At 34.2% G+C, this 19,906-nt stretch overlaps 1 protein-coding gene across 1 annotated transcript in view; it reads left to right on the top strand.

Moving 5' to 3' along the window:
• LOC112045592 (cell adhesion molecule Dscam2) overlaps window positions 1-19,906 on the top strand; it is a 99,328-nt gene that overhangs the window by 35,444 nt on the left and 43,978 nt on the right. The window contains exons 10-21 of the mRNA XM_024081844.2: window positions 1,151-1,270; window positions 2,505-2,681; window positions 3,583-3,727; window positions 3,872-4,020; window positions 4,802-4,967; window positions 5,950-6,086; window positions 6,543-6,695; window positions 7,692-7,782; window positions 7,995-8,077; window positions 8,899-9,033; window positions 10,985-11,137; window positions 13,789-13,918. Coding sequence (XP_023937612.2) covers window positions 1,151-1,270; window positions 2,505-2,681; window positions 3,583-3,727; window positions 3,872-4,020; window positions 4,802-4,967; window positions 5,950-6,086; window positions 6,543-6,695; window positions 7,692-7,782; window positions 7,995-8,077; window positions 8,899-9,033; window positions 10,985-11,137; window positions 13,789-13,918 — 1,639 coding nt within the window. The remainder of the gene's footprint in view (window positions 1-1,150; window positions 1,271-2,504; window positions 2,682-3,582; window positions 3,728-3,871; window positions 4,021-4,801; window positions 4,968-5,949; window positions 6,087-6,542; window positions 6,696-7,691; window positions 7,783-7,994; window positions 8,078-8,898; window positions 9,034-10,984; window positions 11,138-13,788; window positions 13,919-19,906) is intronic.

Here is a 19,906-nt window from a genome sequence, read left to right as displayed (position 1 = left end):
CCTCCAGAATGGCCTTCTAAGCCGAGGTCTGAGTCTCATAGGAGACGCCCTTAGAGAGCCGTTCCGTCCTCTATCTTTCTTTCAGCCTTCGGGTCACATCAGGCGATGCTTCTGCGCTCGCCCAACCCCCCCGGTGACGCCGTAGTGGTTCCGCAGGGAGCTATCGGCACCTACTCAGACAGAAAAAAAAAAAAATGAATTCAGGTCACATTCACAATCTTTAAAATCATTCGGATATGTAAAATATAAAACTCCAGACCATTTTGTCAAGTTGGGAATCAGATAATAATAAAAGGCGTAAAATTCTTTATAAAATCTCAATTTCGTCAGCTTTGAAACATCATCAATTAGAAGTTACAATGCCACATATATACAAACACGTCAAACATAATGTAACTCTATTTTACGTCAGGGGTTAAAAGTGTTTAATGTAGCAAACTATACCTACTAACACTGCGGTTTTAAAGATATTTTTTTTGGATTTGTGTAATTAATAATACAATGCGCTTTGAAATAGTGGTCTGTTAATAACTCTTTTAGAAACTAGATGTATACGAAATATAATAAAATATTGAATAGACGAAGAGAACCTCTGTATTTTATTCGATAAAATTATTGCAACATTAATGACCAGTTATTCAATAAGAACTTAATAATACTCCATTCCTTTTTAATAGAGTTTAAAATATAGTCAATAGAGCTTTTGAAATTAAAATAGAAAAAACTTTAGTTGGAACCAATTTTATTTCACATCTGAGGTACACAGAAAGACGATTATTATGTAATTTGACTCTATTATATTTTGTACCAAGTTTATTTAGTAATAGCAGATATAGACAAACTTTTTAAACTATTGTATGTTATTTAATTTAATTTCTTTTTTTTATTATTAAAAAGTTTATTTACTTTATTTCAAGTACGCTTTTACAATTATACATATTATAAAAAAAACTTAAATGAAATATAAAATTATATCTACAGACTTAACATTCATCCGAATCGATGATCATTGGTAAAGTGCCCAGAACGCTGGCAGTATTGCCACGTTGTATGGCAATACTGATTCTCTGACCTAAATATAGGCCAGTCTTCTGGTCACGGGAGGCGTCGATTAATCGCTTTGCGATTTTAAACTTAATTTTCATTTTAGTGGCACCTAAATGGAATGAAGAACCTCAAAACACGTCATTATTATTGGGAAGAAATGGACATGTATCGTGCAGTGCCAATGGATATCCTCAACCACAAACACACTGGCTGAAGAAAGATAGTAAGTTAAGTTTTTTTTAATTGTATTGTAATAGTAAAGCAAATTGTAAAAGTAATAGGGTATCTGCGATCATTACTTTCGGAGTTACAGGGATTAAGAGGGTCAGATTTGCAGAACTGCCACGGATGCCTGAAAAACGCCCCATACAAAATGGTACGAATTAATGACGTCGTAGGTACATAATCGTTAGATTTGTATGGGCGTTCAAACAAAATTACTTTGATATTTGTGCGTTTATGATTAAAGTTGCATGTTTGTAGTAGAAAAATGTCACATTTAATGTAAGAAAGCTAAAACTGTATGAATTTTCATCTATCTATCCAGACAATCTTTACTTTTTATATATAAATTAGTTAACATTGACCTTATTTACCCGAATGTATCATTAACATCAATACATTCAAAGCTAGTCATCATCTCCATTCTAATTCACAATTTTCTTTAGGAAATCCCATGCACCCAATAAGAAATTTGGTACGGTCGTAAAACTTTATATGATTAAAATAGGGATATAAATTTAGATTGCAGTAATCAAGTTAGGCCTATGAACGTTCAGATCCCTGCGATTATCTAAATGATAATGAATTCGGCGGAAGTTGGCAACGTTTCAATTAGGCTGTTCATTATTGTTTTAGTGGTGTTTTGCAAGTATTGGGATGTGTTTGATATTGTAGCCCTTCTGCGTCACTAAACAGTGTTATTATGCGTTAAAACTACATGAAATGATAATATGAAATCGTTGCGCATTACATACATTACATAGATTCGAAAATGAATCCTACCTAGCTTAACAACTCAACTAAATATTTCCATTATATATTTTGTACAAATATTGCCTACCTGAGTTAATAATATACAGTACAATAGTTTAATACTATGTCTTAGAACATAGAAATGATATGGGATGACCTTCTAGAGTCAATGTTACCTTACACGTCTTTTCCTTACATATTTCCATCCTTACATTCTTTATGCACCTTCAAGACAAGGAAAGTGTCTTCTTCAGAAACGCGTTCCAATATGCCTCATCGTTGCATCATCAGACATCACTTCAGTCAAGTGCATATCCAGTATAAACAAAAAACATTTTTAACTACATAAAACAATTTCAAATATAACTGTGTGTACTTCGGTACTAATGCAATTTGCTTGTATAACTTTCGTACCACTTAACTCAATTGAATCGTTTGTGATACGGACGAAATTAATAAATTAAATAATTAATTTATTTTAGTAGTATCTGAAACTTGGCGACCAGTTTTGGAAGTCGCAGGCGGTGGAGTTCTAAGTCTGTCTAATGGATCTTTAATATTTGATTCCGTGGCATTATCCGATGCTGGTCTCTATACGTGCCACGTTGAAAACGGCGTCGGCGAAGCTCTTAGTAAAACAGTTTGGATTTCTGTTAATAGTAAGTACACAGTTCATTTTATCTAATTTAGCTATATTTGAATGTATCGCCTTCTCCTACAACTATATAATTTGGATATTGTCTCCTAATATAAAGACAGTTTACAGTTTGATACTGGTAACTCAAAGCTTAAATAAACTATATGAAACTATTAGACCAGGCGCTGTGAGGTATTGAGTGTACATAATTCGAGGACCGCATTCTGTTTACAGGTTTGTACTCTGGGTAGAACTGAACAAATATTTTATTCAGTCCATAATTTTGACATAAAAGGGGATATAAGAATGGACCTACAAACCTCCTGGCAATATGCAGAATCGTTACCTGTATGTTTTTAATGTTCAAAACTGCAAACACACACACACGTCACAGCGCCTGGTCTATATTTAGACAAAACTATTTAGACACGTACTGACGGTAGAGTCACTGCTCACTGACAGACTTGACTTTTCAAAAGTGCTTGTACAAAAGCTTACTAAAAACTCATCATCATCATTATCAACCCATATTCAGCTCACTGCTGAACTCAAGTCTCCTTTAAGAATGAGAGGGGTTAAGCCAATAGTCCACCACGCTAACCCAATGCGGATTGGCAGACTTTACACACGCAGAGAATTAAGAAAATTCTCTGGTGTGGAGGTTTCCTCACGATGTTTTCCTTCAACATTTGAGACATGTGATATAAATTGCACACAACTGAAATGTTCGAGGTGCATGCTCCGGACCGGATTAGAACCTACGTCCTCCGGAATCAGAGGCAGAGGTCATAACTACTGGGCTCTACTTAAAATTAATAAATTTAAATTTGCAATCTTTGTAAAAAGATCACTATCACAAAAAGAACACCCATGTGAATAAAGTAGAAAGACAAGGTATTTAACAATTTCCATCTGCTTTTTAGAGCCAGTAACATTCGATATAGTAGCGAGGAATTTGACAGCAAAACTAGGACAACACGTTACAATAGAATGCCAGGCTAAAGGAGATGATCCGATACGAATAATGTGGACGAGAAACGGGAAACCAATTAATCCTTTGACACAAAGGTATTTAATTTTTCTTGTATTATTCTGTTTTTATTTGGATAACAACTGTATGTAACAACGCTGGATAGATAATTTTGTGTACCTTCATAATGAATTTGTAAATGAACATAAACAAAGTGTTAGTTGAGCGATATTTGTTTTTAGAGTAAAAATTTCTGAAGCTAAAACAAATGATGGAATGAACAGTATATTGGAATTATTACAAACAGAAACAAGCGACGGTGCCTTATATCAGTGTAAAGCTGGTAACCCATTTGGAGTTGATATTTATACCGTTCATTTAACTATATTAGGTAAGTCTATGCAAATTAATCTATAGTTAGTCAATACTTTTGGTAATCAATATATATCACTCAGTCTTGTTAATAATAAAATACCGTTAGTAGCGTTAATTTGTCGCCATGCAAGTGACGTAACACATCTCCAAAACCCAAGAAAATCAAAATCCCTGTAATTGATTAAAATCTGAAGTGTGCCGTTTTAAAAAAAGAAATGTATGTGTCACACGTTATGTTCGAACACTTTGCAACTCACAGAACAGAAAACGCTAAAAGCTAATGAACTCATTTCAAGTTACTTGTCGGCGTCACCCTTGGATGATACTTGGATGGCATTTCTATTCCCTAGTAGTTATCGAAAACGGGTTCTATGGGAAGGCCAAATAGATCGTCATATAGACGCACGTATTCCCCGTAGATTAATATGACGTCATATATAACACATGTTTTTTTTTTTATTTTTATTTTTTACAAGTTAAGCCCTTAATTACAATCTCACCTGATGGTAAGTGATGATGCAATCTAAGATGGAAGCGGGCTAACTTGTTAGGAGGAGGATGAAAATCCACACCCCTTTCGGTTTCTACACGACATCGTACCGGAACGCTAAATCGCTTGGAGGTACGTCTTTGTCGGTAGGGTGGTGACTAGCCACGGCCAAAGCCTCCCACCAGCTAGACCTGGCCATATTAAGAAAACCTCAATCTGAAAATTTATTTATGTATTTTATGTTTATTATTTATGTATTCTGGATGTATACTAAAAGTGTCTACTATTTACTGAAATTTCATTTTAGAGCCTCCAACACCCCCAACGGATTTATCTGTAGACTCTATAAAGAGTCGTTCAGTCAAACTATCCTGGCGCGACATGGCAAGGTCATTAGCTCAATATTATAGCGTGCAAATCACTAACAGTCAAAGATTAACTTGGAGCACGGCAAAAACAATTAACATCACCAGGTTAGTAAAGAATCATTAACCATTTTATAGTTCTCTTTCGTAATATACAGGATGCTCTGTATTTCCTATAACTCTAGGGTTCTTTAAGGATAATTAATTAAAAAAAATTAAAGGATTGTGTGCTAAAATGAATATTTTCGGAGTAAAAAATATTTATATTTTAAATATCTCTTAAATTGTGTCCGACAAAGCCAAATTTATTCATTGATAAATATCATGAAGTAGCTTACTAGTGAAGTGTGAAATTGCCAAGAGCCAGTTGCAATATCTCGTCGATGTCGACAGTCTTACCACTACGATTACGTATTTTGAAATGCAAGGATACATAAAGTCGTGTTTTACATGAATAGTCGGAGTTATTTGAATTACTTTGTACGAGAATTAAAAAAAAAATTTAGTTAAAAGAAAATTAATTATGCAGTTCTGCTTCTATAAGTGGACTTGTCAACACCTTGAAGTTATGGGAAATACTCTGCAACACCCTGTACAGTGTAGAAGATGCAATATCATCTCTTTATTTTTTAATTTAAATATTCCTGCTTTATTTCTTAGAATCCAATTTTTTTGTTCTCCTCATCATCACCCTTAAACGACCCACTACAGAGCTCAGCCTCCTGTCAAAAGGGTTAGCCTAATATAGGTTAAAGTTAGGATGAAAATGTTTTACTCTGAAACAGTACCTATCAGATGTCAATTATAATGACCAGGAATGACGGCTAAAAGTTCTATCCAAGGCACGAGGTGTTACACCATCAACTTTCCAATTGCTGAAGGGCTGCGACTGAGAATTTAATAGAAGATAGAATAGTTCAATGTACAAAGGCTTGACATAAGAGTCGAATCGTGGATCTTTCTCCCGAAGATCTTTACCCAAGTGGGCTATAGCCGAGACAGTTATGTTTCACAAGTGGCTCAGAATTATAAAATACAAAATGACATTTTACACAAATCTTGGATGATAATCTTGAAAATGTTTATAAAGGTTAGATGAAATACGCCACACCATCGAGCTAGAAGACCTTCAGCCTGCAACCAGCTACAGTGCTAGAGTAGCTGGAGGTAACCAAGCCGACCTAAGCATTTATTCTACGCCAGTAAGATTCACCACCACCGAAGAGGGTAAGTTTTTCATAACTATAATATCACTTGTTTCTGTAACTACTGAAGAAAACATTAATAATCAAAATACCGTTAAAGTATTTGTTTTTTTTAGTTTGAAACTTAGACAAATCACATTTCGTCATCTTGTCTCAGATGATGACATATGAAATACCATTAACAGTAATAAAAACACACAGCCATGCTCATTACAAAAATATTTTCCAGTTTTAAGAATCAAACCAACGGCTTTAGTAAAGGTCCAGAAGGCATAACTATAACTATAACCCAATTTGCTGATCAGCTATCAAACATAAAATTGGGGGTGTCCCAAAATTATACGAGTATTCTCATAGCCCCAAGAGATGAAAGAGATACCTTTCGCTCATTGCCTATGAAAGTGATGGCATGCTGATAATAATATTGTACAGGAAAACGTTTTAATTAATCTAGAACATTTTAAATTGTATTTTGTAGCGCCATCATCACCACCGTTGGGTGTGCAGTTAGAACAGACAGATTCGCCAGGGGAGTTGAGGGCGAGATGGCTGCCACCGCCAGCAGATGCACATAACGGACTTATACTTGGTTATAGATTGAGGGCTGTCCCACAACTGAGCGGAATCCAGGGTTTGTAAGATATTTCTTAAATCGTCACATTCTCTCATATCTTACTAGTATGATGTTATTGTTTTAAACATACTACGCCTAAAATTAATGACACAAATAAACGTTTGTTTAACTTTATTGTTAAACCGACTTCAAGAATTAATAGACTAGAAGCCCTTGAACAAAAATTACCTGTGAAATGAACAAAAAAAATGTAAATAACGCTTAGAAGGCTGTTACTATATCATAAAATAACTCTGAACACTATGCCGTCATTTCTGAGCGGTACAGTGGTGAGTACGCGAGTGAATGGAATTTCTCAGGTACAAATGATGAATTACGACTAATTATAATTATACGGCTTTGTTAAACATGATTAAAAATAAATGTCGAAAATCCTAGTGCCTTACTAAAATGGTGGTGGCGGAAGTCAGAAATAACTATTAATTGTCGACAATTGCAGAAGCAAAATAGGTCATTTATTACTGTACGGCATTTGTGCAATTCGTTTTGTAAACATATACAGATACTTTACCCGAAAACGCCGTACATTTTTCCAGCGCAGGAGTCGAAATATAAGGGTCGCAAGCCTTACTCTTCACTCGCGTACTCACCTGTAGCGCTCAAAAATGATGGCATAGTGCTCAGAGTTATTTTCTGATATAGTAACAGCCTTCTAAGCGTTATTCATGTTGGTTCATTTCACATGTAATTTTTTTTCAAGGGCTTGTAGTCTAGAAGGGTTATCTTAATATACGAAGATCGCATTTGTGTACCTTACCTTTCTATGGTCAGAACATCGATAAAATACCTAGTTCCTTCAACCTACTGAAGGTGGCGTAATTGTTTCATCGTGCTAGCCAGTGTGTAGGCAGTGACATCTTAGCTCATAGTCTTCACCAGGAAGATCTTCCTGGAATGCTGTATGGTTTTCCTCTCGCCACATATTATCGGTTTTTATTGTTATGTAGATGACTAAAACAATTTTAATTTTTAATGTTTGTAACCTTTTTGCAGAAAGTCAAGATACAAATGATAAGATCATTAAAACATCGTCTTTATATTCTAAACAAGAGACTGTTATCACTGGTCTATTGAAAGGTGTAAGGTTAGTAATATTTTTGATACTACATTAAATGCAATTAATTTTTTAATACTTTATTATTACTACTATTACGTTACTACTGAATATAAAATTAAATAAACAAAAAAAAAATCGTACGTATACCAACAAACGACAAATTGACTTATTTAAAAAGAAATATCTGAAAAAAATTCCAATTTTTTTTCATAAAACTTTTAATTGAATATCCCTAACAGGTATTCCGTTTCAATCGCCGCTTTCAACGGTGCCGGAAATGGACCCTTCTCGATTCCACTGTTTCAAGATACTCGGGAAGGAGGTACTTTGACAAATCAAGTGCTTTTGAGCATGGGCTCTTATTACCTATTATTTTATCATACCCGTAATATATGCATGCCGTTTAGTCTGTGGGTGGTGTTTTATGCGATACATATTCAACCAGATAATATATTTTTTTGGAAATTTTCAAATATCTACTGTAATATAAAAAAGTTACACGTGTTCATACATAAAAAAATATATACACGTCGAATTATTAACCTTCTCTCTGTCTTTCGTCGTTTGAAAAATAACTGACACTTGCTTGTTGTAACTACGTCATTATAAAGTTATTTTTAAATTATAAAAAAAAGAATCAAATATAATCCTCTTGAAAATTCCAGGATAGAACTGACGACATGGAAAAAATGCATTGAATTTTTTTTATTTCTCCAAAATACTCCTTTATCTTGTCGTTTACAAATTTTAATGCATAACTCGTATTATCATTAGAAACTTTTGAATCAAAGCTAAACTAATCATTCCCAAATAATTTTCATGATTAATACTTTAAAATATTCTCTCGTAATTCTAAATGAAGTGCATATTTGCTAACTTGGTTGTTTTCAAGATGGCTTTTTCGCTCTCCTCTAATTTAAATGTTGTTTTGCTTCTACTTTGCAAATGCAATTTGTCCTGAATATCTCATCTTAGGTTTGATCTCGAATTTATTATAATTGCTTGATATTTTTTATAAAGTTCATACAGTTCAAAATGTTTGTGTTATTATTTCACTCAGATTAGCAAATCCCGTTTATTTTTAGTTTTAATCGCCTAGATTTTACTTTAAAAAAAATATTATACTTAATTTTACTTCTCTAGCTCCAGAAGAAGGGCCGTCTTCTGTAGAATGCGGTGGAGTGACGTCAACAGCCCTTCGTGTTAGTTGGCAACCTATACCACCTTATAAGCAAGCTGGAGCTCTAATTGGATATTCAGTACTTTATGCAGCTCAAGGTAATTTCATTAGTATTAAGAATGTAGCCTTTTAATATTAGGTACTAATATCAAAGTTTATAAGTACAAACACTCCCTATGCGTGTTTAGATATTTGTTCCTTAATAATGCAAAATATGCTAGGGTTTGGAGTTAATAAATTTTCATGTAATTCCCCCATGGGAGAATAACATACAAATTAGAGCTGAACTGGGAGAATGGAAGAATTTACTTTGTTGATATTGGGTGTAGTACTTTTTAAATAAACCGAAACGAAATCTTATAAAATCGTATTTAAAATTACCTAATACATAAATTTTAAGAAAACATTTTCTGCTCAACATTCTATATTTTTAATAACCAACATTTTTTTCATTAAACGCTGAATATAGAAAGAAAAGAACTATCTTTAACTTGTTATTTTGAATAACTCTAAAACCTTAAATTCAAAATCGAATACTACACCATTGATGAGTTCCTTAATGATAAAGATGCTTGGAGGCCGTTAGATCAGCTTCCACTTTCACACAGGAAGTAAAACTATAAGAATTGTAATATTGTCATAATTGTAAATTATAATATTGTATGTATTTTTAAAAGAGCAACTGTTGAGTTTCTTGCCAGTTTCTTCTCAGCAGAAACCTTGGTAGAACCTTTACAAATAGTCAACTGACGTATCAAAAGTGCTTGTAAACTGAGCCTACTTTTAATAAATGAAATTTGAATTTGAATATAATAATCCTGTCTTCATTATAACGACTTGGCAAAACTTTAGTCCAGTAATGGTGGAAAGTTTAAAACGATGCCGGAATACAAAACTTATTAAACAGACCATTACCGTTTAAAGTTTAACAATAGTTATCTACCGAGAGCTTGTACCCAACCCACTCGATATTATCTGCGAAAGTTTTGAATTCTGTAATTTTGAAATATTTTTCAAGTTTCTAGGTTGAATTGAAAGTGGAATTCTTCTCGCTGTGGTTTTTAAATTTGTTTATACCTAATACAGGCTTTTATTTAGGAGTAATATCACTTGTTATTGTGTTAGTCATCTTGCAAATTAAGGTAAAAATAATCATTGTTTCTGAACTTATAACATTGAATGTTTTTCTGCCACTTCTACTTGAGGTAGAGCAGGAAAATCTCAATAAATTAAAAAATCATGTTTTGTTACAAAGGCTTTGTCTCCTGCTGTCAAATGTAACAACGTTTTTATTTTGACAATAAAATAAATTTGATAATAATTAATTCAATTTAACTTTGATCAAAAATTAAAATCTAACCCACTGTTAAAAGTCCCCCGGCCCTTCAAGTATAAGGCGTATTTTTATATTCATTAAATATTATTGTGAATCATATCCTCAGTAGCCAAGATACATCAAGATAATCTACGCCGGACACTCTAAAGTTTATTCCTTAATGGTCTATGGCAATCTTATTTAGCACGTTATAAATGGTGTGAATAACTTTGTTTTACAAATCATAGAATTTGTATAGTTACATACATATAATAGAGAAGTATAAAAAATGTGCTATTTTTATTTTATTTATGTGCATAAGTTTTAATAGGTTAATAGAAAAAATTTACAAGCACTATGAGCCCACGTTAGGCTCACGAACTTGTGAATAGAAACTGGCGTGAGCCCATGTTGGGCTCACTTGACTGTAAACGTGTTAAACAATTATAGACTACAAGCCCTTGAAAAAAAATTTATATAAGGTCATTGTAAAATGTATGGCACCATGTTCGAATTATTAAGTAACACGGTCAATAATGTATACTAATTATGCTGTCCAAAAAAATATTTGTGTAAATAAATAATTATCGAAATGTACCGCTTAGAAATGACGGCATAATGCTCAGAGTTATTTTCTGATATAGTAACGGCCTTCTAAGTGGTTTTCGCGTTGGTTCATTTCACAGGCTACTTTTGTCCATGGGCTTTTAGTCTATTAGTGTGTATTGTCACAGGACGCCAATGGCTCAACGCGACGTCTCTAGTAACGGAGCTGCGCTTGCAAGGTCTCCTGAAGTACACGAACTATACCGTCAAAGTGGCTGGCTTCTCCAACTACGGCACCGGGCCCTTCTCCTTCCCTATTGTGTGTTCCACGCTACAAGACGGTAAGTCTATCACGGTATATCTTCCCCTGCATGTTGTTAAGTTTATGTGCTGTGTTCTTCATTGTTAAAGATGAAAAAGTACATTTTGATTTTATCATCGTTTGACCATCATTATTATCAACCCACATTCGGCTTACTGCTGATCTCGAGTCTCCTCTCAGAATGATAGGGGTTAGGCCAATAGTCCACCACACGCCCAATGCGGATTGGCACACTTCACACTCGCAGAGAATTGAGAAAATTCTCTGGTATGCAGGTTTCCTCGCGATGTCTTTCCTTCATCATTTGAGACACGATAAATATTTCTTAAAATGCACACAACTGAAAAGTTGTAGGTGCATACCCCGGACCGGATTCGAACTCATACCCTCTGGTATCGCAGGCAGAGCTCATATCCACTGGACTATCACGGCTCTCATAGCTCTTCAATAGCGGAATAGCACCCTTGGAACACAATGACTGTATCCTGAGTGGTTCTTGTGGTTCTTGTGGTGGTGGAAGACCATTCGTTCAATATTTAACGAAACTTACAGACATTTTTACAGGTTAGGAAAAAATAATAATAACATAAAAGGATTTTATTGCAAAAAAAAATCATCCCTACTACTCCTCAGCTAGCTCTTCAGTTTTGTGTTAGGATAGCATAATATGAGAGGTACAGCATAAGTTTCAACTTGCCTTGACTTAAGTCATATACCTACTCAAAAATGTCCACCAGCTCTTGAAACATACAAAGAGACGTAAGCTACAAGCGATACCAGCCCCTGTAGCGAAGCGGCACGTCGATTCTCTTTCTACAATCGCAAACGCTTCGAAAACTAGAAAAATGTATGGGAATCACATTTGCTATCGACAGGTCACGTGATTAAGATCTATCATTCCCGCATACATTTTTCTAGTTTTCGAAGCGTTTGCGATCGTAGAAAGAGATTCGACGTGCCACTTGGCAACAGGGGCAGGCAAAACCACCCAACAGGCAGTGATCGAACCTAAGACTTCTCGAATTTACTGTTGGATCTTAACCTTGTAGCTATGAAAGCCATTATTCCAGTCATGTTATTGTGTCGAAAGCTTTATTGAGTTGTTAGTCTAGTTCTGAATTACTCGTACATTGTTTAGAATTAACTATTGTATCTGTGACATCGTTAACTATGTACTTAATTTTCTTGTATTGTGTCTAATTTGAAATTGTTAAGCCTCCATTTTGCCCGAATTGTTTCTAATTTGTAATTAAGTTTATTCAGAAACAAATAAGGGCAAGTAATGTTTTATTGTCCAATATACAATGAAAATTCTGTTAACCTTCCGAGAATTAAGGTCTGTGGGACCTACGGAAAATAATATTATTAAACATTAGCACATAAACTTCGTCTTTCGTCTGTACTTAAGGGAAGTTTCACCACAAGCCACTTCGTCTTAATCACACAAAGCTTGGAGTTCAGGACTGAAGACTAAAATATGCTTTTGCCTTCTATCTCGACATAGTTCATTATTATTAGTACCCCAACTTATAAATTCAAATTGGGCTAAATTAATTTAGTTGAAATTCTCGTTTCGAGATGTTTCAAGTAACACTGTCAAAATCTAATTTAGACGGACTATATTATAAAAGTAGAGCAGTGATAATCCAATGGATATGACCTCTGTCTCCAATTCTGGAGGGTGTGGATTTGAATACGGTCCGGGGCATGCACCTCCAGCTTTTTAGTTGTGTGCATTTTAAGAAATTAAGTATCACGTATCTCAAACGTAGAAGGAAAAACATCGTGAAAAAACCTGCATACCAGAGAATTTTCTTAATTCTTTGGTGAAGTCTGTAAATCCGCATTGGGCCAACGTCGTAGACTATTAGCATAACCACTCTTATTCTGAGTGGAGACTCGAGCTCAGCAGTGAGCCGAATATGGGTTAATAGCTTCAAGATTAAGACCCGACTGCAAATTCGGAATATCTAAGGTACGATCACGGTCTGTTGGATTTTTGCCTGTAGCTTACGTCTCTTCGTATGGTTCAAGAGCTGGTGGACATTTTTGAATAGGTAAGAGGCAAGTTCAAACTTATGCTTATAACACAAAACTGGAGAGCTAGCTGAAGAGTAACCCATATTGATAATGGTGATATTTTTTGAATTTATACAATTTAAATTCGTATTAACTAAATTTAATAAGCAGTCTCGGCTATACTGAAAAATCAAAATACGTTAATGTTATATATATAATCAGTAGGTCAGGTTTAAACAAAAACTACGGTTTTATTTTGCTTCAAAGTTTTATGGTTAACTTGTTTCATGAGATTTGAAGTATAGAAAACTAGAGTACAAAATGGCCAATTACTTAGTTAAAACTTTAGTGAATTAGTACGAAATAGAAGCTATGACGAGTCTGTCACACTCGCACAGTGCTTATATCGATGGTAAAAATCTTCAACACTCGAGTTTTGAAAACACTTATTGTGTAAAAGTTCGATAATTTACTGTTAATTATCCATAGATTCCTACTGGGATTTGTCATATTTTTGGTCATATTTTTTTATAAATTTTGTAATGTATTTTTTGTAGACGTACGTTACTTGTAAAACCAGAAATAAAAGGCTTTATTTTGTTATTTTTTTATTTTATAGATTTGTGTCTCAGTAAATATATTCTTCAACAGTACCAGAAGCGCCCGCTGAAATCAAACTCGTGTCCCAGTCGCCGACGGCTCTTCTCGTCAGTTGGAAGAAACCCAAGCAACCGAACGGGCGACTCCTACACTATACGGTTTATTGTAAGCCAACAACGAGGTAAGTTAAGTAAACGCTACTATGAACTTGAACTTTACCATCTTTACATCATCATTTCACCCTTAAGTCTAAGAGGCATTCGCACCATTTCATCCATCCCGCATTCATTCTACTTTTTACGTCTCGGTCCACATTGCCATCGTTTTGAAAAAGCGACCCGAGGTACCGAAAATCGGAGCAAGATGGTAGGGTTACCATTTAAGGCAATTTTGGAAGATTGAGTTGTGCCGCTAAAGTTCAAGAATAAATATTCAGTTTTCGTTTGACTGATTCGTAGACCAACATAAATGGATTATAATTTAAGCATCAATTTACTTTAAAGTAAAGTTAATTTTAAATAGAGGTGGTTAACTCCACAATAATTTAAAGAAAATTGAGCTTTAAATCTCAACCATTTAGTATTTTATCGAAAAGTCTGTCTGCGTTGAAGAAGCCGACAGTCAGAGAGTGCGGTTTAATCTACCGTTGTGTTAAAAAATCTTTATATTCCTCTATCGCGCGGAGCATGATACTGTGCTCGCCTATTGCCCTTAGTTTACGTTATATTTTTTTACATGTCACGTAACGGATACGATGGGCGACCGGTCGTCCATTTAGGAGTCAAATGGTTAATCCATGTGTATAATTAAAGCCGTCACATCGTCGTCCATATTTAACGTTATGTCAGCCAGAATTTATGCTTCACTTTCAATCCTAACGTCAGAAACCTCATTAATTTATTGTGTTCTCATTTTGCTAAAACTAAAACACAAACACACACACACACACACACACACTACTAAGGTCCACAAAACGTCTATGACGTTACGATTTACACAGTTTTTTTACTAAATTAATTATTATTTAATCATTTATTTTTGCGCCATAGATGTAAATAATATAGGTCAGTGTTTTCAGTAGGTGTCAAAAATTACATTAAAATAATTATATTGGTTTTTTACCAATGATAATAGACTAAAATAAGAATTTAATTAATTAAGTACTAAGTGCGTGCCCTAAGTACTTTAATAATTAAGGTCAGTAAGAAAATTAGGATTCTTAATTAAAGCAAATTCTTGCGAAATTCGTTTTCTTGACGAGTCGCTTTATTACCATTATATTTGACCTTCAAAAAGAGGAGTAAAAGAATTTTTATAGTTACATGTTGATGTTTGATTCCAACCGTATGTAAGAAATGAAATCCTAAATTTCTTCACTCCTATATAAATTGAATAAAATAATACAATAAGAAATAGAGTGGAGAAATTTATTGGTAGACAGCTTGCAGTACTATATAAAACAATAAAAACTCGACGAATAAATAATTATGAAAGATGAATAATATTAATAATAATTTTCCATAAATGTTACTTTGTACCTGTCATACATTTGTTGTCCATCCTGTCAAATACTACTTATGTAATGATTGACATTTATACGTGCATTCAGAAATACTGACTATAGTATGCGCATTATCATCTGAGTCGTCCGGTCATAAAAGTCAAAAAAGATAGGAATGTGCAGCGCGCCTACCTGCGCACCCTAATTATCGATAAACGGCTACCTGCGCACGTGCTAATGATGAGTCAATAATGATTTGGACGATTCTGATTGGTCGGTTTCTAATGTAATTGCATTGCGTATTTTTTTTGCTATAAATGTGTTTACTGCAATTAAATAAATACATTCATGTGTTACTCGTTGCGCACTATGGATACTAATATATAATAAATTTGGCAGAAGACGAAGATTCTGATGATGAAGACTCAGATGAAGATTAATTTTATTTAGTTAATAATTATATAATATGAAATATGTATTATATTAAATCAAATATTGTTAATTTTTTTAATTTTGTGAACAAGATACGATAATAAACTTTACTTATCGATAATATGTCTTTCATTGTTACACCCTTCACTAGACGGCTCCATAAGACCCATAAGTGCAAGCGAGATAGATATAGAGAAATGATTTATGGCCCTAAGACTCAGTTGTTAATGCTATTAGTATAATGACGCGTGCGTTCATAAATTTATTTTGTGTAATTAAAATTTCTATTTCCGAAAACAATTTCTTCTTCTCAAAAAAATTTTAGGTAGGTAGGAGTAGGGTAGTGTAGGGTAGGGATAGGGAAGAAGTGCACATAAGTCAAAGCGAAGCTTGACCGGGTCTGCTAGTTTGTGATAAAAAAGAGTTTTACTATATTTTGCAATTCTTTATCTTCTTTAAGCAACTTATAGTTCTGTTTTATTATTTGGTGAAGCGCTGCCTAACAAAAGTTTCTGTTTGTCGCCGTTAGCTAATTGGTGGCATGTGTCAATGTACTAGCCAATGGGGTGAACTTGTCAAGTATAATAAGTCAAAACGAAGCTGGATTGGGTCTGTTAGAATTATTATAAAGCAGCTTTATTGAAATCGTTAGCGTAGAAATAAAGTTGAAAATTAATGAACAACTGTGCTCTTGTCACCTGTTGGAAATTAGCTTTGAGAATAATTAACTGATTACTTCATTTCATCAATGTAATGTATACTTACTCTATATCTGCAACAGGTACTTACGAGTACTATAAGGAGCATTTGGAGCTCTCGTAACTTTTCTTTATTTTTTTACCATTATCTGAAGGTGCACTTGAGCATACTGAGCATTCGTGCAAATGTTACATCACAGAACACTACGAGTACATTCTAGCGAGCAGATTTGCTTGAAGCTTTTTGCCAAGAAGAATATCTTTGACGAACATCGAATAGAACGTTCGCTAGAACTCTCAAGATGTTCGTAGCAATATTTGGCTCTATGCTTGGCTCGGCTCATTGTTCACTTCGACGAAATATAAAAACGGCGAATGCTCTATGTTCTGTTACCTACAAGTGAATCAAGTATTTTTTTTTTATTATTTTTTTATTCTTTACAAGTTAGCCCTTGACTACAATCTCACCTGATGGTAAGTGATGGTGCAGTCTAAGATGGAATCGGGCTAACTTGTTAGGAGGAAGATGAAAATCCACACCCCTTTCGGTTTCTACACGGCACCGTACTGGAACGCTAAATCACTTGGCGGTACGTCTTTGCCGGTAGGGTGGTAACTAGCCACGGCCGAAGCCTCCCACCAGCCAGACCTGGACAAATTAAGAAAATCTCAATCTGCCCAGCCGGGGATCGAACCCAGGACCTCCGTCTTGTAAATCCACCGCGCATACCACTGCGCCACGGAGGCCGTCAAAGTATATCATCGACTTTATTACATTTCCTGACGTTTCAAAAGTGATTGTAAACTAATCCTAAATAAAACAAATGAATTTTTACTTTGACTTTGACTTTATATTAAAAAAATGTTCTAAGCTTTGCTTGCTTAAACTAACATTTGTAGAAAATTTAGTCCAAAGTCCACATTAGATATTGATGTAATTATACATATTATAAAATTATATATTATACATGTAAGGACACTCGTCCTTACTATAAGATAAGCAAATCACTGGCTCATTCCAACACTGGTATGGCAAGCAGACCCATAGAATACAAATACTCACGGAGAAGAAGCACAACTACGTATAAAATAGGTGCAGACTGTGCGCTGTCACGCTAACTAGTAGTGGTTCCATTAAACTATACTTTTGGCGCGAAATTACGAACTATCTAAGATTTTGGCGCGAAATTACGAATTATCTAACTAAGTTTTGGCGCGAAATTACGAACCACAAAATTTGAAATTTTTTTCTCATACGGCTGCTTTTCAATCGCAAAATAATTTTAACAGAGTTTATTTCTCAGTCAAAATCATATTGCAATTGAAAAGCAGCCCAGTAACAAAGCTGCATCAAAATAAACCTGTATTATACAGCATTATTGTTACTAAACATGCAAGATTTTAACAAAGTTAAATCATTTAACTTATATTTTTCTGAAGATATTAGATGAATGACAAAAGGCAAACAAAATTATTTTTTTTAAGTGTTTTATTACATAGTCATAATGATCAGCACAGCAATCACAGCATGTATAAAAAAAATCACAGTAACAGGTTAAATTAAGCCAAAGGCTGTATTCTTTAGCATAATCCAGGACAGATTGGCAGCCTACATCTACGCTTTTAAGGGCCACTTCCAATTAGCCTTTGGCCTACCATGACTTGCCACCTGTACCAATGGAAGGTCTCTTGTCCCTTCTTTCAAGATATTTAATCATTAGTGGATGCATCATGAGGGTTGTGAAAAGTTAATTTATTCTAGATCCTCTAGAAATTCACCATAGGTCTATTAATGAGTTACCTATATAGATTATAGTTAATCTTAATTATTATCTTTGCATCATTAACATTGACAACTCATATTCGGCTCACTACTAAGCACGAATCTCACATGATAAGAAGGTTAATAATTGATTTTTAACCTTAATCAGTCATGTTTAAGAATTTTAATTTTCCGATGCAGCGCATTTTTGGATGCTTCTGCAGAAAACATTCTATTTTTTAATGTGCAGAATCTTTTGATGCATATTGCTGACACACAATTAATAATGTCATCAATATTCTCTATTTTATGCTTCAGACATCCATCTAACCAATTAAATGTAATTATCTCATTTAATTTTATTTTGATATTCTTTTTTAATTCTGAAGTATGTGAATGATTTACTAAATATTCGTTAATAATTATGGCAGATGTTTCTACACATTCAACAAATGCAATATTCATATAATTTAAACTTTCTTTATTGTCATTATATTCTTTAAAAGTAGTGAATATATGTATGGGTTCAACATTTTTAGTAATCATTATATTTTTACAAAACTTACAAGTATTGTTTTTCAGTTTTTTAAAAATAAACCCACACACATATGCGCATGCCTGCATTTCATCAGACTCTGCGTCTGGCATAATGGTATTATCGTCAGGAATATTATTAGATGTTGACAATGTATTTGAATTTGTGGACAATGTATATGTGTTTGTTTTTAAGAAAGTGGTCATATTTGTCATCAATGAGTTTGCATCTTCTTCACAATTTTTGAGGCTACTTTTATATTTTAAATTATTGACAATACTTGTTTTCAATCCTGCAATAAATTGTGGTACATTTGGATTCGGGTTAGACCCGCAGTGACCTCTTATGCAACCAAATAAATTTTCTAGAGGATCTTGATTTAGTCGTCGGGTAGCTAACGCATTAATGTTGAGTTTTTGCAAGTTATGCCAAAGCCTTTCCACAGCCCTAATGGTACGGATCCAACCATTGACAGAAGGAGGAGCGCAGCGAACCCCAATGAAACAAATATTTTGAAACAGTGTTTTCATATCATGAAACAACTGTAAATGTTCACTTTTTTTCGTTATATTTGTAAAATATCGTTTTCCTCTTTTTAAATCTGGAGTATCTGCATTCAGTGAGTCAAATATGTTGTCCATTTTACTAATTAAGGTGGCTGTAACAACTGCTTCAGGTGAAATTTCATCTGAAAAAAAAAATATATATGCAATTAATTTTATGGAATAATCTTGTATGAACTATAATTACTATCACTGAATTTAAACACTTAAATTACTTTATTCCCCTCGTTGATCCAATGGTTATTGATAAACCCATTTGCCTTTGAATCACAAGGTCCACCCTTGGTTAGACTCCTGGGTTGGGTAATGGTATACCTAGTACTGAGCTATTCTTTCTTCTAAATTCATTAAGAATCCTAATCATTTAGTTGAAAAGTTGGTGGTTTATACCTCTCTGCCTCATACTTCAGAGAGCACCTCAGATATACCTGTTGGTCTTGAGCAACATCAATAACATCTGATAGTGGCCGTTAAATTAACAACATCACTCTTATCCTGCATACTCCCACATTGGAGCAGCATGGTGGGTCCCTCTCTATAGGAGGGAGGCCTGCCCCTGTAGTGGGTTAAAATAGGCTGATGATGATGACTTACTTCTGGCTACTTTTGCAAAAATCCCAGCTGCAACTGAGTGGCTTAACACTTGCGCTGCTAATTTTACTTTCATTTTTTGTTTCC

This window comes from Bicyclus anynana, chromosome 2 (genome assembly GCF_947172395.1).
Source record: "Bicyclus anynana chromosome 2, ilBicAnyn1.1, whole genome shotgun sequence".
Lineage (NCBI taxonomy): Eukaryota > Metazoa > Arthropoda > Insecta > Lepidoptera > Nymphalidae > Bicyclus > Bicyclus anynana.
The sequence above is the reverse complement of the archived record's forward strand: the minus strand, read 5'-3'. Positions and strand labels throughout refer to the sequence as shown.